At 35.6% G+C, this 25,334-nt stretch overlaps 1 protein-coding gene across 1 annotated transcript in view; it reads right to left on the reverse strand.

The window, feature by feature from the left end:
* LOC111051968 (peptidyl-prolyl cis-trans isomerase FKBP14) overlaps positions 1-25,112 on the reverse strand; it is a 45,810-nt gene extending 20,698 nt beyond the window's left edge. The window contains exon 1 of the mRNA XM_039430871.1: positions 24,703-25,112. Coding sequence (XP_039286805.1) covers positions 24,703-25,097 — 395 coding nt within the window. The 5' untranslated portion in view covers positions 25,098-25,112. The remainder of the gene's footprint in view (positions 1-24,702) is intronic.
* Between the last annotated feature and the right edge of the window lie 222 nt (positions 25,113-25,334).

The following is a 25,334-nucleotide window of genomic DNA, read 5'->3' on the forward strand; positions in this document are numbered from 1 at the left end:
TAGAGTCCGGTATCTATCAAATTGTTAATCCATTTTTAGTTGATTGCACAGTTTACACGAACAATGTAATTTGTCAGTATCGTTCAAGTTTATTTGGAAATATTGAAGCACCCATCAATGTATTGAATAGAAAACTGGAAAATTCTGATATTTACATAATGCAACATAGGTGGAAGATTTCCATAAGCGGTAGTCGCGTTTAGGCAAGATTTTATGTACGTCATAAAAAAAGAACAGTTTGAGGTGAAAGGCGTAAAGTTTTACGAGGTCTTTGCTGAAAGCCAGATCCTGTAGGAGGGGTGGGAGGAGAGGGTGGAAGATAACATTTTGCATTTCGTCATAACTAGCGTTTTTGTCGTCACTAAGTCACTTAGCTTAACGCGTTTCAACGGGCCGACGTGTGTGTTCAGACGTCCGTTACAACATATTCCCGGTGATGTACGGCACTCTTCTAAACAGCTTCATCTTTGCAAAGTAATCAATAAGAGTGAGTCTCGTGTCCGCATGTTTTCCTCAAATGGACCCTTGACCGTTCGACCCATCCGTCTAATAAAATTCTGAATTCGTAACCACGAGGCTATCTTTTTCTCAAGTGGCATGTAGCTACGAACACAACAGGAAAATGATGTGTTTTGAATGCACAAGTATCAATGAGTTAAAGTATCAATATAGTTGAGACGAATGGAATGGAATGGAAAGCTGACATGTTGCAAGCTAATTAAATATCATACCGTACACTGAAATGTATTTGGAAATCAGAATGGCCACTTTGTTTCTCTCCCTTATTTCTCTTTGCAGTCAGATGAGAAATACTTTTTCAATGGTGATCATCGGTAAAATTTGAAATGACGCGTAGCTCAGGAAAGTTTAACCACATTACTAGTAATTATTGTTTTTATTGTCCAGCCATCATTCAATTATTTATTATTCATATACTCGTATATTGGTTGGACACTTCAGTGTCGTAACTTAAAAAGAGTTAAGTTACATTTCCATTTATTCAGTATATTCTCTAGTTCTTCTATATTCTGAATAGAGAGTCTCACTAAATTTAAAAGTATTTTCTCACCAGATAACAATAACTTATAGACTACTTGGTACTTGTAGTACTTGGAGGAATAAAAAGTATTTCCTGCATCTATAATTTTCTAAACGGTTTGAGAGACTTAATAAATTCCAGAGAAGAGCTGCACTTATATTTGTCAACTTCAAAAGTAATTTGTAGATTCATTGTCAGGGGTAATAACAAAGTCGACGTCCACGGAGATGTAATACGAATAGACGAGAATTTACCTGACATGCTCTCTTACTTCTCATTCCATTTAAACCTCTCTGTTCAAATAAATAATAGTCTGGTAGAAATTATACCAGTAGCGACCTTGATGAGCATTTACAAGAAACAGTACAACGTCAACAGGGAAAATTTGATTTCCTTATTGTTTATTTGGTAAGGATCGAACGTAAGAAGCGAGACTTATCTATCACATGGAGTAAGAGCAAACGTGGTCTCTGGTCTGGTAGCTGCTGCAATCTTGCTTTCTCACCGGCTTTCACTAATATAAACTGGTTTGTGACTCTTCCCATGAGCTCAGTACAGCTTATCACGAATAACGTGGCTGCCTTCGAGTAATGATGACTCTCGCCGTTTCTCAGGACGGGTATAATTATGTCGGGGATTTCATCTTGATGACGGCACTTCCCACTTAACACCTGTGCTGGTCAGTTTCTGTCGAAATCTGTGAATCGTCTTCTCTTTCTTCCATGTTTAGCTTTTCAGATTTTGTGAGAAATCTACCCAACAATGAAATCATCTTTCCTTTTACATGTTGAGGTTCAGTCTTTGGTGTAACTTTCATTTGTTTGTAGTTCAACCATATAGAGAAACAATAGTGTAAGTAGATATGCCATGGTATAGCAAAATTGGTATTATAGCATAGCTATAGGTATATATATATATATATATATATATATATATATATATAGGATGGTCTATACACTATTCTTGATGGTATAGGGCGTTTATGTTGCAACTTTTACTGTTATCTCAAGCCGATCACTGTTGATTATTGTTGAATTTTACTGTTTTGTTGGGGTGAGAGTGTATGAACGGCACAATATGAGAGACTACCAGTGTCACACAGATTCACGGGAAAGAATTACATGAACTATCGGCTTGAGATAACTGTAAAAGCAGCGACATAAACGCCTATACCATGGCATATCTACTCATGCTATTGTTTCTCTATGGCTCAACGCATAAAGCAGACGGTAATTCTTGGAATAAATTATAGAAGTTTCTGACGTCATTGAAAATTATTTTTGATCATCTGTTACCTGTTGTAGGGCTACTTCAATTGTACTTTAAACTGACAGCATGGCTTGAATTCTATTTCACTGCAATATATGTTTGAAATCTCAGTCTATGGAGATCACGTCTTCGTTAAGGTACTTTTGGCTACTTGCTTAAATAATGTAGACATAATGTATCTTACATTACAAGAATATATAATCTTATCTCTTTTTTATATTACAAATCTTATATACAGGAATATTAAGGTACGTGAAGTAGAGTATTAAATTATTAAAGTTAGAAGTATTGACAAAATATTCTACAATTCGGGTATTGAAATTGAACATATTCATGTTTTTATAATTTTTATTATTTTTGTTATTTGAGAATTACGCTGAGATAGTAGAAGAGAAAATTCTTGATAATTAATTTATCATTATATAACTACGATGGATACATTTCAACATCGTGAAAATGATTCTTCTTGATATAGTTAGTGAGGAAACCCTTGATTTTTCTAGAGTAAAATCTCAATTATGAATTGGGAAATGATGTGAATTTAAAAGATTTGAACTGGGCCGAGAGTAACGAATACCATGGTCTGGGGTTCCTTAAAATTTACAAAAATATAAAAAGGAGAGTGATAAAATCGAGATAGTTTTAGAATTGGCAAGACGACAGACAGCTAATGGCAGTGACCCTGCTTATTCTTTCATCTACTTTCACGATTCATCAACTTCTTCAGTACTTCAACAATGTAAATAATCACATCGAAAATCATGCTACTGTTGACATAACGATCGAAAATCACTCCAGTTATTCAAGAATTTCCAGTAATTATGACCATTCAATTGTTTGGCTTGAAAAGGTGAAGTCATGCTCAAATGTTCTTGCTCAGATTATTATCCAATAATAATTTGTGTCAACTTATAATGTGAGCCAATTTGTCTCACTTTGAAATTAGTGAGTTTGTATTTGCTCATTTTATTTGATAGGAATAATTGTAGACTGAAGTAGAAGAGACATTTTCAGTGATGGATCTGCTTTTATCACGAGAACGTTTAGATGTGGGTATTTCACTTTCGAATATATGAACTAATATATTCATCATAATCTGTGAGCAACCCTACGCCTAAATAATACCACACTTTGCCGTCCGAAAACACACGCTCTCGCTCTCCCTAGGCCCAAGAATGGCAACAATTATTTGAGAATTTGAGAATGTTGGCGGAGACGTGAGGGACGTTTGAAAGGCAGGCACATTTGCAGACCGCGAGGCAGTTATCCTTGTTAACTTGAACGTTTTCTCCCGACGCGTTCCCACAAGATTTGAAGAACTAATACGTCGAGTCCCCCAGGGAGTCACTCAGCCCCGGATTTTGCCTGAATGCATACGCAGCAGCATCACACTCACACACACACACACACACACACACACAAACACACACATTTGTGTAAATGCTGTGTTGTTGTGAGTATGTATATAGATACAGTCGTGTTGCCGAAGCAAGCGAACCAAGAAGCGGCGTTTTCTTTCTCCTCCAGTTCTCCTTATCTTTTCGACTAACTTTTTCCCATCTTTTGGAACCGTGTCTATCAATTATGCATGTGCTAGCGAAAAGGTTTTCGTTGTTTTCGGGGTATGCGGCAAATGTCACGGGAGGACCGAACATTTGAGAACTACACTAGTTGACTCTAAAAGCTTAACATGATGACTAGACACGATAGTATGTATTTTCCCAAATATTGATTGGTGTGTGAAAACAGAACGACGAAAATATATAATTATCCCTCCAGCCATGTCTAATTGATATAACAATAAAAAAAATGTATTGAAATAAAACAAATATTTTAAATTATCACGGGAATAACAGAGAATTTATACTAAACTCATTTCTACATTCAACATGGGAAAAGCAACATCAAGCTTGAGAAATCTTGACATTCAATTCAAGAATACTACTGCAAAATGACAGAATTTAAAAATAAGATAGGTTAGAAGAAGGAAAAGATAATTTCATTTGAAAAACAATATAAGTAATGAATAGGCATGGCTGATAAAATAAGCATATCACTCCCATGTGAATTCGGTATGAGTTTTATTTTCAATGAAACCACACTTTACATTCTATAGCATTCTCATCTTCTTCTCCTTCTTCTATATGCCGGCTCCGCGACGGAGATTGGCGATCATCAATGCAATTTGGATTCTATTGACTGCAGCTCGGAACAGAGATGTTAAGTCAATGTTGAACCACTCTCTCAGGTTCTTTAACCAGGATGTTTTCCTTCTTCCAGGCCGGCGTCTTCCTTCAATCTTGCCCTCCATTATCAACTGCAGGAATCTGTACTTCTCATTGCGCATCACATGTCCAAAATACTGAAGCTTCTGACTCGTAATACAGTAAACAACCTCCACTGTAGTCCCAATTCGTTCTAATACCTCAGAATTCCTCACCCTTTCTGTCCATGAAATACGTAGAATGCGCCGATACAACCACAGTTCAAACGCCTGCAGCTTTGCCTCCAATGCCTTCGTTAATGTCCATCCCAGCGTTCTCATGCAACAGTGCTATTAATAATATTACAACAAAGAATAAAAATACATGTTAAAACGGTACTTTGAATTTTCATTTTTTTTTTTTTTTTTTGAACAAGTGTCCACATGCATGCATTATTGCATTGCCCAGATGATTTGACAGAAGAATTCAAAATTGATTCTGAAATGCCAATAGGTAAACTCTGAAACCTAAAATATGGAATCTATACAAAGTGCATGGCAATTCAGATTTATCATTTTATCAGATTGGATAGCAGGGAGTTTTGTCATAGTTTAGGAGCAATTTCAGCAGGGACAAGGTTTATGAACTTTATCACGGTGGAGTTAATTTGCGAGACAAACTGGAACTATTCTCGATACGGCAGACAGCAATTTACAGCGTTTCAACACTCTTCTCACTCTCCAATGAGCAGCATGTGTTATAATATCACCAAGCATCTCTCCTCTATTAATCCAGTTGAAAAATTGACATTGTTTTTAAACCTTGCACAGTAATGATTTATTCTTGATTCCTCATGTATCATGAACACTCGAAAATACATTTATTTTTACTCGTACATCATTTGACATTGAATGTGAAGTAACTCAACAATCAACACTCGTTCTATTAATAATAATGGTTGTTCAACATTGCCAATAGAATTAATTTCACCTTCTCAATCGAAATAAACTTTCACTTACATACTTTGCTGTAGATCAAGCCTGACTGACTGCTAATGCATTGAAACACTCATTTTTACCTGAAAATAGAAAATATCATTCATAACACAAAATACTTATTACATAAAAATATATTCACAGGAACGCATCAATCGAATAGGGAAAATGACGTTGTTGGCATTCCACTTGGATATACAAGTACGAGTGCATTACAGATAAGCTAAATAGCACGGATTTGGATTTGTGATCACAAACGGCAAATTGTGATACGGCAAATTGCATTGTGCTAAACTAAAGCAAGAAGTTCGTTCTAGCCAATGTACCTAGAATATAATATTATATTTAATTATAGAATATTGTAATTATAAATTAAAATTTGAATATAATATTGTATTCTAGGTACATTGGTTCTAGCCATGCATGGTTGAAGAAACTGGAAGAAGAAAAGGACATCGAACGAACGATCATAATGATCTAAGCATCTAAGACCATAAGAGGTGTGTCATTCTCTGCTCAAGTTCTGTACCCGAAAAAAACTCAAACATTTGTTCACACATACTGATAAACTATGAAAATTGATAATATTGACTACATGAGTCTCCATTAGTACACAAATTTTTAAGCAATTATATTTGTGGATTTAACGTGATTTTATATCAAACAAATGGAGCTGAAGTGCTGTATCGAGTTCTATTTTTTGTATCGAGTTCATTAAACTGATGATTATTAGGCCTACTTTTATTCCAATTCAACAACATAGAGATATAAAAGCGAGACCACATTCTTGAGTAGAGCCACCATCTGGAATAGTATGGACTTTTTGCTGGTGTCCCCACGTCGCCATTCATAGAGTGGGGAAATTGCTTGACTTGCAATTTGTGTGGAGCCTCCGGTTTGCAGTGAAGCGTGATTGCGATGCAGACGGAGCTGTCACAGAGTCGCAGTGAGCCACAGTCTCTGTACACTGTTCACTGTACAGCACACTAGACAGATACAAATAGCTTTCCTGCCGCCCACTTTCCTACTCCTTACACACGCCCAGCTCTCCACGTCCAAAATCAAATCCAGTTTACCACCATAAAAGGTGCATGTGGGACACACTACTAACCATTATTAACCAATTTTAAAGCATAATAATAGTGGAAGTATAACAACCAAGAGAGTTTTTTTTAATAAAAAACCAAGAAAGTTGTTGTATTGGGATTTATTCTGTCAGAAAGTATGAAATATAATGAACCCCATCGTAGTACTATTATCGAGAAGAACTATCTATTGTAGCATACAAACTCGTTGTTGAACAGAGTTTCATTTTTCGTTTTTCTCTTCATTATGTGTGTCATTCTCTGCTCAAGTACTTTACCCGAAAAAAACTCAAGTATAAACTATGAAAATTGATAATATTGGCTACATGAGTCTCCATTGGTTCGCAAATTGTTAAGCAATAGTATTTGTGGATTTAACGTGGTTTTATATATCAATCAAATGAAGCTGGAGTGATGTATTGAGAAATTATGAAATGTTATTTATTATTTATTATATCTCCAGGAAAAACTAGCTAGGATCAAAGAGTGAATTTTTCAAATAGCTTCACATTTTTAGTATTTTCATCTCATCACAGTTGATCACCCTGAACCCCTTTCCAGAAATATCTCGAGCCTCATCCTTGATCCAATTTTTTTCAGCAACTTCATCCATCATCTTCTGTTCTCTGTTCTGTTCACACTCAACCGACAAAAACAATTCCTCCTCACTTTTATCCGGTTTTCGCGAATCGCGCGTGGGTCTCTTTTTCCGCGTGTTCATCCCCTCGAAAATAACATCGAGTGGTGTATATATCGCGGATGCAAATACACACACACACTCACGGCTTTAGGTGAGTCGAGTCACACTAAGCGTTTTCAGCCGCTAATTCCGATGTCACAAGAAACAAAATGAATCGTTCATCTTCACCCACCTTCAACTCTATTCTCTCTACATAGTATATGTATGTATATTGTGTACATTACTATATACACCCCCTTCAAGAATCATCCAACGCGTTCTTTCGCGTACGATAGGACTACCCTGATACCTGTCTCGACGCTTAAGACAAAAAATGGGAAAATAACTCTTTGTGATGCGTTTGAAATGGAGTCGTGAGCTCGAGAAGGGAGTTTATACGTTTAGAGCAAGGCACACAAGGGGGGATCTATTAAAAACTGTCACATACGTTCCTCCTTTGCTGTATCACATTGCTGGAGAAAGATACTCGCGAGCTTTCTTTCAGACTATATCTTCTCCCTTCCAAAGAGGATTCCGCGCATATATTTCGAACCGATGTCAACATCGTCTTGTGTAGGTGTTCCATGTTGAGAGATAAGCAACAACATTTTTCAAACTTCGTGTTTGAACATGTTAGATTTTGATAGCACTTTTCAACTAATTTTCATCAATTCAACTGTATAATCCGGTTAAATGTGATTTGACCTACAAGAACACAGAATACTATACTACTGTACAGGTAAAGTACATTGTCACCCATATTTGTAAGGAATTCGATAAAAACTCAAAATGTCCATTTTTGTTGAAAAACCAAAAATAAATTCAGAACGTTTGATCCATTGTTTAGTTAGGAAAATATAAAAGAATAGTTATTAAATATTATAAGACAAATCCTATAAGATACTATCAATAATTTTTTTGAAGACTTTCGCATTAACCAATAAAATATTGTCAAAAGATATTCACAGTACATGCATGAATCATACGCAATAATGTAGGATAGAACAACAGGCTATGTCCTAAATTGTCTCTCTCGGAATTATTGATCTGATAGAAATCATAGAAACACATCACATCAAATTTGAAAACAAAAATAATATCAAATAAAAACACACCACTTTCATGATGAAAGTTGAAAGGTGGTATTCTTATTTTTGTTGAGCAGCAGTTTGGCTGCGTCAATTTCTTATGACATCTTTAGTTCACACAGATCATACATTATTAGAATTCGAAACTGACTCGAATGTAAATATGCCTTATATAATACTACTAGCCGTCAGGCTCGCTTCGCTCGTCTTATCTAGACGGGCTCCGCCCCCTGGACCCCCGACTGGATCGTCCAAGAATCGTTTGGACTCGCTTCGCTCGCCTGCATTTTTCATTTGAACATTTTTATCATATGTTAGGAAGATCCAGTCGGGGGTCCAGACTAAACGTCTGGCTAAACGGATATGGCGAGCGAAGCGAGCCTGACGGCTAGTAATATAATATTCCCAGGAATAGCTCTGATTGAAGTAGCAGTGCCCAATCAATTTTTACGCGATAAATGCATTTCAATCTTCAACTTGGTGCCAACCTAACAAAGTCAACTCTACTTAATGCCAACCTGACAAAATTATTAATTTAGTTACCAGTTAACAACTGTTTCGAAGAGGTACTCTCTCTAGATTATAGTTCTATATTAACATATGATATGGACATTTTTCAATTATAATTAAAAACAAAGAGAATAAGAAGTATATACATGCTAAAAGACGAACTTTAAACCCTTAAAAACCACCCTTAGAGTTAAAATATTATCAAAAGATTTCTTAGTGCGCCTCTAAAGGGCCAACTGAACATACCTACCAAATTTGAACGTTTTTTGTCCGGTAGATTTTTTAGTTCTGCGAGTGAGTGAGTGAGTGAGTAAGTGAGTGAGTGAGTCAGTCAGTCAGTGAGTGAGTGCCATTTCGCTTTTATATATTATATAAATACTATACTACACTCTACATTGATATTATTGATTGTGGAAATTGAAGTGAGGAAAAATGAGATATAACTGAGCAAACAATGAAATTACAACAAATAATTTAAATAAATTCACAAAGACATGGTAATTTTATTGCTATTCTCTATTCCCAAAGGACTCAACTCTACCATATTGCCAAGGTCCCCAAAAGTTCTAGATCTGCCAGCAAGTTTTGGGGGTTATGTAATCTATCAGTTACGAAAATTTGTTTTCGACGTGTAGTGATGTCACAATGTAACTCAACTGTAAAGTCACTTGCGAATCCGGTTTCTTAGTTGGTCAAGTTTATAACTGTTCACTGTTTTCAACTCGGGGTATTTCGTATGCACAAAAAAAAATGCGAAAAATTACTATATTTCACTACAGGAGTACTTGGCAACTTCTACTCGTGGACACACTCTCTAATTGGCTTGGTTTTCCTAGATTATTCAGTTCAGGTTTTAGGATTTTTCAATCACTACTTTCATTTTAACGTTTTTGCTGTCAATTAAATCCCAATAATACTATACTGTTCAGAGAAAAATTGAGATGTTTGCTGGTTGACACCGAAAATGGTACTTTTATAATACTCTGGGGACCATGCTATTGTTTTCGATTGGCTTCTAAAAACCCCCAGTTTGAAGTACTTTGTGCGCTGAAAAGCTATACATAGATAGGTTAATCGGCTAGAGAGAAATGAAAATTCCCAGCCCCGTAATTCAACCTCTCCCAACCAGTTTTCTATCTTCGTATTCGAATTTTCCACTGTTTCTGAAAATTGAAACGGAGATTTCATTTGATCCATGCATAATCACGTTGGGAAACACAATTCTGCTCTGCAACTAATTCAGAGTAATGAATGAACGAGAATACCCTAATCCAAAAACGTAATAGCCTTGGCTTTTCAATTGCATCGTTACTAGGCTACTCACGCTACAGAAATAATCAGTATAAATTCCGCGTCAAAGACTCGAAACAGTTAACGAGTATAATCAAATAGGGTGTAAGTTTATGTATTTGGTTGGATTTTAATAATCCTGTAATACATTTCTACTGAGAACGTAATCTCATAATCCATCTGCTTTCCCCATATGAACTCACAACGAAGCGAATCCTGGAAGGGTAGCTAAATTAGCAGGTCAACGAACTAGAGATACGAGAGATGAATTTATTTTATCAGATTTGGCAATGTTTGTAAATGGATATTCTGTATTACACTCGGATAATGTAATGGAAACTCATAGTTTCATAGATATTGGAAAGTTCAGTCCCATCAAAAATGTGACATCACACTTGACCAGTTACCACAATAGTTTAAATACAATAGAGAAAAAAATAACTAACAGATTTCTAACACAATATTTGGGTTGAATTCTATTCAGTGTTAACATGAATAAGTAATATTCACTTATTTTAGTGGAGTAAAGCACGAACGGATTGAATGATTAGTGATCTTAATATATTGTAATATCAATCGATATGAATATTTAAAAATTCATTTTTATTTTGAAAGATCTCAATTCCTGGCCAATTATATATATATATATATATATTTTTTTCAATAATACGCTGAAAGTTTTCCAATATAGTCGGCAAAATCGATGGATGAAGAACGTATTTTTCTGAGAAAATCGATTACTGATCAGGTCAACGCTCCTCTCAAAATTAACTATTCTGATAGCATCCAACAATGTCAAGTTCAATGTGATAAATATGTCAAGGCTTTCAAAAGTTATCGGAAATACTATTATCAAACTCTTGAACACTCTCTTTCTTATTCCTCTTCAGGGTTGATTTAATAATGTCTGCGAGACAAATTTCAATATCCAAAATATATTCTGTGAAGTGGGATCCACGTGTAGCGAATTAATAATATCTTGCACAAATGCTTTGACACTTGGTACTCAGGGCTTTAAAAGGATGTCAAGTTGCGAGCTCCAGTGTAATAGAGGATGGATGACCTTTGTAGAAGTGATAAGAGGATATTGCTCCCTGCCCTACTTTATCGTCATTTTGAGCATAATCCAATTAGATCCAGCATTAACTCAACTAAGATTAACTTGGTGTTAATTAGATTTTTTCATGCTTCTTCGTGTCTCGTAAGTGAGCATATGCACATGAGTCGATTAATCTTATCTTCCCTTTCCCTGTCATAATCTTCAAGCTACTTCACAGAATAATGATGAAAAAAGTGAATATAGATAGATATATTTCTTGATCCAAGAACATTCACAGATGCATAAGATCACGTCAAGAGGTTCGATTATTGTTATGAATATTGTCATATATGAATAATGTTGAAGAGCAATTGAATACAGAATCTCGTTGTGTTGTTGTGAAGATGATGTTGTAGATATCGTATATTATATACACACAGTGAGAAGATGAGAAGATCCAATTTATTTACTTAGGCGTAAATCGACAGTGTTCAATGAATCGACTTGAAATTGTCACAAGAACATATTTTTCTCAAGAGTTCACTAGGAATTGATTACTTAAGAGATGATTGATGATAGTAGTGTAGCAGCCGAAACCATTTCTTCAATTTTCCAATAAGTGGTTGGGCCAATACAATACAATTTCAAGAGTGTTTTTCAACAATAATTTGAAATTCGTTTATAGAGTACGGTACTTGGAAAATATAATACAGAATTGAACAGTATCCCTTATGGCCGAGACTGAAATTCTAAATTCACAACGTGATTTCTACTGATTAGAATCAGACAAGACTGATTAAGGTTAGTAATTCAGGAATCGCGGATGAAGGAGTAAGTAGCGAATACGTGGAGAAGGTCGCGCTAGAGGACATAGATACGCGACTCGAAGCAATAATAGCCAAAACAATACCAGAAGGTCTTTGCACTAGCTGACGTGAGGAGCGGGGTTATGAGTATGACCGTCTACAATAGAGTATGAGAACGAGACAGAAGTATGAGTGGCTGTGATGAAAGAGGACAGGAGAGAAACGCTTCATAGAGAATGAAAGAGAAGGAATGTCTGGAGTAACGGTAGGATAACACTAACAGTACTGTCTGTGGGTTTGATGGCATGAACTTGTCTATTGAGTCTTCAAGATACTGAGGCATGGTTGAGAGTTGGGATAAGGTTGGTAATTGATTTACCAAGGTGCTATTTCAAACACCCATCAGCTCCTAAACTTCAATTATCTTAGCAAAGGCCATCGAGAACTCCAGTCTATTGAACAATAATATTCCAACTTGGAACAATAATAATCCAACTTCATAATTCGTTTATAAAGTGTTCAAACAGTCTCTTAACACTGTTTAATGGAAATGCTAAATGTCCTACTTGGATTCTTGATTAGTCAAAGTACTGGAGACGGACTAAAGAAGTTATAATTTATAAGTACTTCTGCTGATGAGGCAATAAGTTATCACAGTTTCTTGTGACTCGATAATCTCTTTAGACTTATAGAGTTTCTCTGAGCTAAAATTAGTTAATTCAATATTGTATCATTGCATTTGTAACATGATGGTATGTAGTAACATGCAGGTAACAATTGAATTATCTAATTTGATCACACACAATGAAATAATTCTGATAAGACATAAGATTCCACTGCGTTCGTTCTTATTTCGTTCTTCATGGGGTGTTATGAATGACTTCTTATATTCAGACAAGGCTTCGTGTAAAGGGGAGAAAATTTTAAATAATTAAGTCTAGAATATGATAAAGTAGATATATGAATTTTAAAAATGAATAAAATAGACTATGAAGATAATTCTGCATAAAAAGATTGAGAATAGTCGTACTCACGACAGAGATTCATTTAAATATTCCATTCCAAATGCCTATAGAATAGGAAAGCAAACCTCCAATTACCTACAAAAGAAAATAAACATCATAATCCAGGTTGAATTACACAATCATCACCCAGTGATGAAACAAAAGTTTATGATATACGGGTATTAAACATAGATGGTGTCATTTTAATGAAATGATAGTATCTGGAAATTTCGCTAGTCATTCGAAAATTAATTAATCATTTCTTTGAATTCGAATAACTTGCCATTCTTAGCATAATTTTCCATTGGTAGCTTCACATTCTACTCTGTAATTCATTATGAACGATTTCATTGCAACAATAATATTGTAAATATGGTGTATGCATCGTGATCTACGTATCATCAGTGATCAGCGACTATAGCATTTGAGATATCTGCAATTCTTTCTTTCCTTCTCCCTTTCTTTTCTCTTTCTCCCATCATTCTGACACACCTGATCGCTGAGAGCACATTGGCCCCTAGTGAGGTGCAGTAGTGAATAAATCAAAACCGGCCATAATCGTAATTGAACTGCCGCCAAAAAAGACCTTGCCTCCTCCTCTTCTATCTATTCCTCCTTCCCCTACTTCTTCCTGACGCTTCTTCTTCTTCTTCTTTTAGGGTCTTGACGGAGCCCTTCGTCCAGTCTTTTGGCAGCCGGCGCTCCACCGCTCCACCACACCCAGCCAAATAATGGAGAGACAAAAGAAGCTGTTAAATATTTAAAGCTGTTTTTCCTCAGCCGCAGCAATAACCCGGCAGAGCTGCACACATATGTGCTCACCAAACTCGTCCATGAATAACTCAGCCAGGGATGCAGTTAGCGCCTTTCAGTACATATGTGATCCACCCTCGTTCACACATACTGCCAACATTAAGCCGGTATTTATTCGACTTATAAATTCTTCAACCTGATATTACGAGCATCCTTCGTGAAAATCCACTGATTCCAGTTCTCTGCATTTCATAGACTCAGTGGTGAGAAGCGAGAGATAAGATATAAGATCATATTATTCCTACGGATTAAAGCTCTTAGCTCTACATAATCGATCAAATTAAAATACTCGTGATTGCTGACAGCAAATGAAATATGGGTTGCATAATTCTTCAAATTTCATGAGCTAATGTTGTGTGTGAAACACAGTAGGATAGCCGGATAAATATGGATCATAAGGTAATAGCTCATTTTAATTATTAAAATAATTTAATAATTATTAAATTATTTAATTTATTCACTTAATCTTCTTCTTCTTATTATTTCTCGTCGAATAATTTTCCGCTTATAATTGGGTGACAAGAATGAGATTTAACATCTAATCACCCATAAGTGACAAACTGAAGAAGTTGTTCTATTCGAAAAACTTCAAATCAGGGTACTTAATTACAGGAGAAACCTAGTGTAGTCAAAGAATTCGATTCTGTCGAGAGAATAGTGGAATATATGAAGAATAGAGGGATAAACTTTGTGTAGTGGACTGAAATAGTGTCCATGTTAAGTTACGAGTGGAGTTTCCCGCCCCAGCAGATATTTCGAAGAAGTTAGGTTCCGTTCAGAGCTCAAATATACTTTTGTTAGGAGTTCAGGAAAAGTTGAAGAAGCTGATTGAAAAGTTTTAGAAGTTTGATACTGTATTGGACTAATGTTCGGGTTCAAAATCTATGAAATGAATTATTTATTTTTCATTTAATATTTTGAGAACTGAAGTTGATACTTGGATCTTTGTACTCTTCATAATGACTATATTCTATTTGAAGTTTTAGCTCAATTCAACAGTCACTTTTGATTCCAACTTTTGACTCCTGTGGCTGTGACTGCTCTCGTCTCGTAACTGAAAATTGAATCTTTTTTGGCTAACTTGTAACAAATCATAATCTCCATTGGTGATTGTAATAACAAGTTGCATGAAATAATTTGGAGTTTTTGCTCTGAGTTGTAAACTCTAGACATGACAACTGGACGGAAGAATGACAAAATGATGACAATTTGCAATGTAAAACAGCTTTAGCATTGTGTGGGCTAAATTGCTGGAAAATCAAAGAGTTTTCAGCTCCCTGTTGCTTTCCACTCCCCACAACATTAACAGCATAATCTGAAACGGACGGTGCGTCTTGTCTATTTATATAAAAGAAATTTCGCCATAATAAACGTGAAATTGCTTTTGTAATCTCACGGGGGTAGCCTGGCGTGGAATGGGTCTCAGCAGCAAAGTAAGAAGAGGAAGCATAAGAGATGAAGAAGGAAGATAAAACCAACAGGAAGCAGAAAGAGAGGGGATGAATGACGAGATGACGAGGTTACCAAGAGAAAAAGAAGTGACGATAAACTTGGCGTAGAGCAGAAAGAAGAAAATGTGGCCTGATTTAATATGGAATTTGAACCATTCTTATGCAAACTCTCTACCAGAAATGTTTTGAAAATCATCTTTAGGATTTTCAAGGAAAAGGGTGGAAACTGGAAAATACTTTGAATAAAGCCTTGTATCGACTACTATCAAAGAGGTTTTTTCAACTTTCAAAAAGAAATTCCGGGGTATTTAAATTTGCATATTTACCGAATAAAGAGTTGACATGGTACAATCCAATAGATTTTCTCCTCTTTATCCATATAATAAACAATATGGTGGGAGCACGTGTTTAATGGGCTCACCCTAATAAATACGGTGATAGGATTTCATGTTATGGTAATTTAAAAGTGTAATCGTGCATGAGAAGAATATGAATCTTGAAAGTTGTTTATTCAATATGCAGCAGATTGTTTATTTCTTCATCTTATCATACGTATGAAACGAATTATGTGGTTTGTGATATTTTATAATTTCTTGCATTGAAATGCTTTGGTTCATTAGAAATATTCAGTTTGAACATAATTATTATCAAGTTTCAAGTACATAACTGCAACGGAAGAATAGTTATAATCATACAAATATTTTTCAATGTGATTTCAATTAAACCAACTTCTACAAACAGCATAAAGATTTTCCCTGTTTTAGAGGTATGATGCTCTGTACCACATAGTGCAATGAACGAAAAATGAAAAGAAAAAAATAACGGTGATATGGAAGTGGGCGTAGCATGTTATCTGCCTTTTCTGTTCAACTATAACATCCAATTTGACAAAGGTCACAGCTTTTATCATTCGCTTCACACATATACTGATATTGTAATCGAATGATGTGACTTTTTTCCAAATTAAAGTAGATACTTGAAGAAACTTGTGTTCACTTTTAAACGTAGCGATTTAAAAATTCCTCCTGGAATATAACTGCCCCAGAAACAATATACTTTTTAATTTATATGCATTTCGAAACCCATATTAGGCCTATTAGCTTTCCACAGTATTCCTGTGGATGTGTTCTCATTAATTTCAAAGAGGTACTGAAGTCTAAATTTGAAAAAATGTATTGAATGATCATCTAAATTTATTCATCTATCCTTTCTTCTTGTCTGCTTCAACTGATACTCATATTTTCAAGACAAAATAAGAAATATTGATATGAGAGCTATTTGAGTTGGTGTACTTACAAATCTCAGATTTTTCAACAAATATCATATTGTTGAAAAATCCAAGAGATAAGAACTGAGTAGAAATTCATCTGTCAAAAAAATTGGATAACAAGAAAGTTTATTTATTTGATAAATACCCAATTCAGGTATTGTATACATAATTTTTAAGGAATATTATTTGTTTGCATCATGATGTACCCCCTGACAGCTAGGACCTAGGTGGTTTGCAGGGCTTTAGAATAAGTGTACTAAAAATCTGCCAGCATGATTGTGACCCTTGTAGCTGACATTTCCTGCTGGAATCATTCATGAGAGCTTGGCGCACGTTGGACTCAGCGACTCACCACCCCTGAGTGGATTCTTGTTATGCTACAAGTGCAACAGCAGTTGAACAGAGGGAAAATAGGCGCAACGCACAACACAAGTCTCCTGCATTCGCTCTTATGCTCGTAATGATGAAACACTTGAAGACTCACGTCGTTGTCTTGTATCGCGCGCTCGCTGCAGCAGCACACAAAAATATGTTGAGCGCTTTGTAGTGCTCTGCTAATTGCTGGAGTTGAATTCAATGGGTTAACTGGCGTTCGCCTCCGGAATCCTAGTCTTCTATGTGAGCAAGGGTATAATATCATACTGTTCGTATTATTTGTGACACATACTCACCCCTCAAAGACTGAAGAATGTATCGTATAGCATAGCCGCATTTTAAGAGGTTCTATTCATTCATTATTAATACGAATATTCATTTTTGTACAAGGGTGAGCAGCCTTTATGCCAACGTTGATCATTCTCATTTCTCTCATTCAATTCATTTTATTGAGTTTTGAGTCATTCTAATCCAGATCGCATAAACACACTTTGTGTGTCTTTTCTTCAGATTCCTCAGTATTTCTTCAGGAGTAACTTTCATAGTTACTAAGTAACCAACAAGTCTTGTTGAATGCAGTATGTGGATTCTGTATAAGTTGCGGAATATAATAATAATAATAATAATAATAATAATAATAATAATAATAATATCGAGTGACCTGGCTGGCTCAGGTCTGGTGTCAGAGTTTTCAGGTCGCAACTGATCAATTTCAGGGCCTCTGACATGACCTAACGATTGCTTTTTAGGCAGCCGGGACCGACGGCTTATCGTGTCCATCCGAAACACGGGAGGGGCCCGAGAAAAATATGTTGCCCGTGCCGGGATTTGAACGAGCCAGCATCATGTTGCGGAATAACTGGTGCCTCTGTTTCTGAGTAAAGATAAAATTGAATAGTAGTAATATAATGATTATTTCTTTTTGAGCTTGATCATGTTGGATACCCTTACACATATTCACATTATAATTTATAACAAAGTAATTTTAATTATAATTTTCAAACAGTACCTACTTAAGAGAGTTTTTTCAAGACGAATTTAACTCATTCAGAATTGGCTTATGGAAATTGGAGGTTCTCATCACTGATTGCATTCAATACACCGAATTACATAATATTCAACAATCAGATCCCACCTTCAGATTTCAAATGGTAGAGACTAATCATTTTCTTTATTTATTTAGTAGTCCTATATTTTCACACCTCTAACATTCTTGCCGAATTTAATTTTTGTACGTCTGATCTTAAAAGACCAAAAACATCAGTTTCAACTAATTCTAAACCATATTGATAGTTAGTGAATTGGAATAGAGAAATTTGGATTAAGAATAGAGAATTTGATAAGTTGTTCATGGGAATTTCACCATAGGAATTATAAATTTCCCGAAACTAAAAACACATTTCATTTCCATTTATTGAGATAGTAGTGAGTATTCAACAACCAACAAATGCGTTTTCATAAATTAAGTGCACCGAACAAAGGAACAAGTTCTCAGCGAACTACTTGTTTGGATAAGGCATTCAGCTGCTGTAAAAAAGTAGGGAAAGGGAAGAGAAGGGACCCTTGCAGACATTATCGCCCTATAAAGAGTTTCGCAGCTTGGACGCTTTGACAATGGAGGAAGAAAGAAAGAGGATCGTATGGGAGCCATATCGGAGCGAGAAGGTAGACCCACGCGGAGAAGTGATATACCGGCTCGGTTCGAGGACAGGATGGGATGGGATGGGATGGGACAGGACATCATCAGGAGCATCAGTACGTGGCTGTCGGCAAGAACATGACCCGCATATTTATATGTAACACACCTTGTCCCGTTGAAATGCGGAGACTCAAGACGAGACGCCAGCAAAGTGGGACGGACGGACGCCCGCCCTTGCACTGCAGGCCAATGCTTTATAACACCTCCAGGTCCCTCCCCCCCCCTCACCACCCGACTGACCAAACTCACACCCATCTGAAAACCCCGATAAAGTGATACCCACCCATAGATGATAAGAAACTAGGCGACCGAGCGGAGTCAGGAAGACGATAACATGAAACGGAACTTTTATGACAAGAGTCACACTGATACCGTCGACTTCTTTCGCTCACATTTAAAATTATATCTCTTCGTGTGAAAAAGTTTGTGCAGCAAATAATTAAAAGGAGCACTTTGGGAACTGTACATCCAGTGGAAAAAGAAGATTGGGATCTTGAATTGTGATCGCCTTGTTAATTTTTTTAGTTTTCATTAGAAGTAGAGTAGCCAAACAGAGAATATTTTGGAACAGGTTTTATCTGAGAAATGCAATCCACAAGATAATTCATGAAAAGATCGTCCACGATCATTAGAAAATGTCGCGTAGTTTCCATGTTACTTATTCAAAACGTACATCAACTAGACAATATTGTTAGTTCACAATTTCAAGATAACCCGAGTGGAATTTGAAATACAGTAAACAATTTTGAATTTTATACATTTTTGATAGTTATTCTATTTTTGTCACAATTCAATATCGCAAGCATGTCTTGAATATTTTTTTCTGTTGAATATTCACATTAAAAGAGCATGAATTGAGTGTCAAATATTTAATTTTCAGAACTTCATCAAGATTCTTTTGTATTTTCAAAATTCCATGAAAGCTCTATTGACTTTTGAAAAAAAACAGTTTCTCAAGATCTGAACAGAAGCTCAAAAACATCGTTATCTCAGTTACTTGCAGACACATTTTGTTCCATAGCTGTCACAACAATAAGCTATCTTCTTATTTCAACATTGATTTTTTAGAACAAAGAACAATATGATGTTGGGGTGATAGAGCTGTGAGCATGATGGGAGATGACAGTTGATAACAAACAATGGCTCGGAAGGATGCTGTTCGATCATTTCCTGTCAGGAGATTTCTTCACGAAGCATGTTTACCAAAAACAGGATATTTTAAGAACATTTAAGTGAAAATAATGAGAAATTGACAGAGCCAATTTGGTGCGGGTCCATTGACTCATGATCTGAAGAATCTTCTAGCTAGAAACTTGTTAATTTCGTATCTTGTAAGTGAAATTTGAAACAAAAATTATCATGGCAAGGAAAGTAGTGTGAGTGTGCCACACACTAGATTTTTTAGTACAGTAGTGTATCATATTGATTTAGTAAATTTTTACTATTATTTTTCACTTTTTTCTTCGAGGTATTGTTTTTGTTGCTTCAGGAATAAATAAATAAATTTGCAGTAATCGATTTCAAGAAGCACATATAATATGAAACAGTTCTGTATTGTACGTTACTGTGATAATTTAATGTTATTTCAAGAGATATTTGTGCATATTTCATGAGCTTCCTATTACTAGAAAGGAAGAACCTATTTTTCTCTGTTAAAGTCTAATGGGGATTCTAGACGTTCTACTCTAGTCACTGATTAAATTCTTTCGGCGAATGGTCATAACCATAAGCTTACCGAATTATCAGTTTGTGAAAATCGAGCAACTTTCAAACAATTGCCATGTGAAAATGCAGGTGCAGCGGTCATCAAGAAGGTTGTAAAGGTGATTCCAACCAGGTACTTTGGTTCCTAGAGCAGTAGGCAGTACAGAGACTGAGGCTCTATTATCATAATATATTGTTTTTCAGAAGAAAAACTTCTCGAGCTTTCTGCCAGCCAGAATCTGAAGGTGAACCAGTACAACGCCCAAAAAGACAGATGTATTCACGACTCACGTTAGCCAAAATAGTTTGTACAGCTCTTTAGGAAAAACCCAAAAACTAGATGGAATTTTTCTTCATTCTATTTCTATTTTTGTTCCTTTTATATCTCTACTTGATTCCTTTCTTGTTGCCTCCACCTCTTTCCTTTTTCATTCGTCTCTCTCTTCAACTGGTTCCTTAGTTATACGTTGAGAGGCTGTTTTCGATCATTGAATGTTTAAATGGCCTAAGTTGTATTTGAATTTGTTTATCAAGTACAGCAAATTGTAAAAGCTATTTTATTATGAAGTAAAAAAATCAAAATTTCAATGATTTAATAATATTAATGATTATTGATCTTTTATCAAATTGAGAGATTAAGAATAGATTATAAGAATAGTTCAAATGAGTGATAAATGATTTCCAAAATTCAATTCCAACTTATTATCTGTTTCAACTAGTCCTAAATTCCATTTATATATTAATTTCACTTAAAAGTGGAGTGAACAAGATTCAATTCAATTCAGTAAGTCAGATTAATCAAATTTCAAGAGATGTCTTCCAAATGCATGCTCAATTTCCATTGTTATTTCACAAATAGGCTGGCAGAGTATTGTGATACACCAAAAGCCCATTGTGATGCTGAATTCTCAAAGAGTCTTGGCATTCAGTCTTTGTATTCTATTCCACAATATGCAATATCATTGTTTCAAAACAATCAAAAGATATATGTTGAAATGAATTATTTCTAAATCGATACGAATTAAAAGGAAGGTTTAATTTTAAATTTGATATTCCTTCTTCTAGATTATAATGGAATTACTTACAATGTTATTGATATTTACTCATATTCTCTTGTTTTTTATAACTCTGTATTCATATTAAGTTCTATTGTAGACTTCAGCAAGAGTACGAAATTGAGATCAGAAAAAGGAAATCATGTGTCAACCAAGAATCATACGTAACAATTAAATGTTGTTAACCTCCTGAGACCCAGTGTGCAGTATATTGTGCATGGATTTCACTCTATCCAACCTAACCTCTCTCTCAAATACAACTTTTCAAGAACTCCACAGCTGAACAGTGGTCACTGCTACCTGTATAATTGTTGTTATATGATAGCAGATAATGTACACTCCAGTGTTTTCTATTGAGCCATGTCGGCTCAATAGAAAAAGTGGGAATCCACTTCAACATAACCACTATCAGCTCCAGAAAGCGAATGTACAGTATAGTATACAAATCAACCCAAGTATATATGAGTAAGAAGAAGAAGCTAGTTCTGACGAGTTGTACAAACTAAGTGTGTTGGCAAATTCGAATTTAAGGTATAATTCAACTCCAATCGATATCAAACTTTTGAAACAAGAGTGATACCGTAAATTGGAAATTCCTTTCATAATAAAAGCTATGAAAAAGCATGGCATTAGGAATTGTTGTTCAACTGATAATAGCTCAAGAGATAAGAATATGAATCCATTCACTGTGCAACTGATATGACAGTGTTAGCTGCTAGCAATTAATTTATTTTTAAATTTGAAATTCTATCAGAAAACATGTTACACATTTCTCTCTCGAAAAAACGTATTCGCATCACAATTTGTTTTCACTACTTTATTGCAGTTTTTTCACTCGTCTTCATCGCTTCACTAGCATCACTCTTCTCCACATTACCAGCATCTTCTATTCCATAATTGTATCATTGTGAAATGAGAATTTCATTAGTAGGCCTACAAAGTAGTTTGCAAAGCATTAAGCATTCTAATTTTTGATAGAGTTTTCAAGTATTTTACTTTCAAATGCTTTTTACTGGGCTTCATCACTACTCGAAACTTGACTGTACCTGCACCGTATCATACAGATTGTGATTCAATATCCAATCACATATACCATATACCAAATATATTAAATATTCAGCAGGGAAAATTAACTATCCATAATATATCTTGGAAATGAATTTGTTTGTGAGAAATATTCGTCAAATTGATAATGAAACAAATTTGAAACTTCAAGACATTCATTTCAATAATTATTCATTATAAATCACCAGATACTATAGAATGTGAAGAATTACAGAATAGAATTATATTCTATATTCTCTGCGATAATTACACCGAACTTCTTCAACTTCGAAATATACTATCATATTGTAGTGTCGAAATTGTAGAAGCGTCGAATCACCTCTAATCAGAATTTACAGTTATGCAACTCATTAGACTACACGAATGTGATTCTTCCAAAGTGATGAAGTATTGCAGTTGACAAATTAGTTCGGTGAGTTTGTGGATGGCATTACCGTGGCACAATCAAACAAATGATTTTATCAGTGGTAAAACACATTCATAACTGAGAATTATTATCGTAACTAACATGAATAGGGTGATGAACAGTCACGTCCGTTATTTTTACGGTGTTGCACATCAGTAGAATACTGAACGCTAATATTATGAACAGGTTTCAATGGATTGGCGTGAACCGTGAAGAAGTCATACGTGGCACAATTTCGAGGCGAGTTTTCCTGTTGCCAACATTCACTTCTCGCCGCGGTGAATCTGCACATTCTAATCTCAGACCCGAAACTTTGAAGCCAAACTGTGAGACAAGAGGTGTTAACTCGTTTTCAACTTAGCTTACTCCAATATCATGCCTCGGCACTTGGAAAGAGATGCTTTCCGCTCAAGTTTTTATGAGCGAAACTTGGAATAAACACACTTTCCCGCCTCTAAATGTTCCTTTTAATTAATCTATCTGATTACCGACACCAAACTTGGTCCTTGAAGCTAATTTCCTACAAGTTTCGTCCTTATTATTATAATTCTCAACATTATTTTCTCCAACCTGACAAAACGTCCAGTGACCTCTTCAGACCCAATGAGGTCTGTTATAAGATTCATTAAGTCCACAAAAATCTCTATTCTAAACTACTTTCTTTCATCATCAAAAATTATTGTCATTCAGATTTCTGATAAACGTATAGAATATTGATTTCGAATTAGAATTTAAAAAAAATCATTTTGATTTTGTGTGTCAATTTCTACATTGGATTTTACACGTCTCTTTTATTCGTATTCTCATTGACCATTTCCCATTGATAATACAATTTATTATTCAATTGCCATGAACTCTAGATTGTTCAACGGATGAAGTAAGACTTTCTTATCCAGTTTGAACTGCATTTTACATCAAGTCACAAAATTGTGGAACAACATAAGAATATACGGCACTTCAAGATTCAAATGTTACTTGGTATGGTTCTTCACAGACTCTTCAGTGGAAAATCAGTTTGACTTTCAACCACTTTGACCTATTGTTATTCCATGATCTCTATTGAAAATTGGAATTGGTTACTTCTCCTTTAAAAAAGTAGAATAAGAGGAATTTGTGGGAAGTGAACTAATCTGCTTCCAGTCATGACTATGTAGAAATATAAACTTTGAACTGAGGATAAGTTAGAAAAATATTACACTGCTTCACTTTAACTATTTTCCAGATTTTCTACTAAAATGGTGAAACAAAAAACTACTTCAGTATAAAAACTAGTTAGCCTACATTCTATACTCTCTGCTTCATCCACTTTCAACGGTGATTCTTTATGATTTTTGAATCAAAATGAACTTGGAACTGAAATATAACTCTGCTTAATTTCAGCAATCCTACATTTTTCAAAAAAACTTATTGCACGGTTTAATGGAAATCTGAAAATGAACTTTCCCCATTAGAAGTAGAATTTTTTCTACAAAGTGAATAAAGGTGTATTTTAGCAAATCTTGTTGCAAGTAGCAAACTATTATTGAACTTCAGAGAATATGGAAAAATATTATACTACTCCATTCCAACTAGACTACTTTCAACAACTTTCTTTCAAATTAATGAATAAAAATCGCTTTATCACAAAATTAAAAAAATAATTGTCTGTGGCTTTATATTTCTTTCTCAGTGGCTTTATCCACTCAATAATGATTATGATCCAAAATCAAGTGCAGAAAAAGATAAAAGATTACACTGATCCTCACCCACTATCGTACGTGTTTTTCCACAAAATATTGTATCGGAGAATCTACTTCACCTTACAAATAACTGGAAGCATTCCTATTATAATGGATAGTGGATGATTTGAAAATTACCTTGAGTCAAACTTGGTTCCGTCTTGCAGTGTTCCGGTGTAGTGCATGGTGAGCATATCGCCTGACTTGCTCTTGCTGTTGCACACCTCAGGCACATATTCGACGACCGTTTTCAGTCCGTTGGCAGCCGTGTTGGTCTGTGGCGTGGTCGTGGAGCCCGAGTCCGGGGCGGCCTGCTGTTGAGTGCTGACCGCGGCGATCAGCGCGAACGCGCAAACCAATAAACGACTACAGGACGACATCACGATGGGCGAACTGGCAACAAACTGAAACTGACGGATCAGCGCGCCGCGTTCCACTGTCGGGGAACTTTCCCCTACTCCACCGCTCAACCAATCCACCCCCACTCCTCCATTCCACAGCATCACTTCCACGTGGCTCCTGGCTGCCGTCATAACAACAGACGTCCCCCCCCCACCACCAACACGGCCACAATCTGAAGGCGCACGCACGGATTATCTTCGCGTGCCCGTCTCTGTCCACCAGATCTGGTGACGTGGTCTGTCGGTCACTACTTGAGTGTACTATCATAGAGTAAGATACTGTTTACTTTGTCTATTTATTATTTTGTTTCTGCTACTATACTATGCAAATCTATAGTATACTATTTCGTATATAATGTGTACAGCGTA

This window comes from Nilaparvata lugens, chromosome 6, assembly GCF_014356525.2.
Source record: "Nilaparvata lugens isolate BPH chromosome 6, ASM1435652v1, whole genome shotgun sequence".
In the NCBI taxonomy this organism is placed as follows: domain Eukaryota; kingdom Metazoa; phylum Arthropoda; class Insecta; order Hemiptera; family Delphacidae; genus Nilaparvata; species Nilaparvata lugens.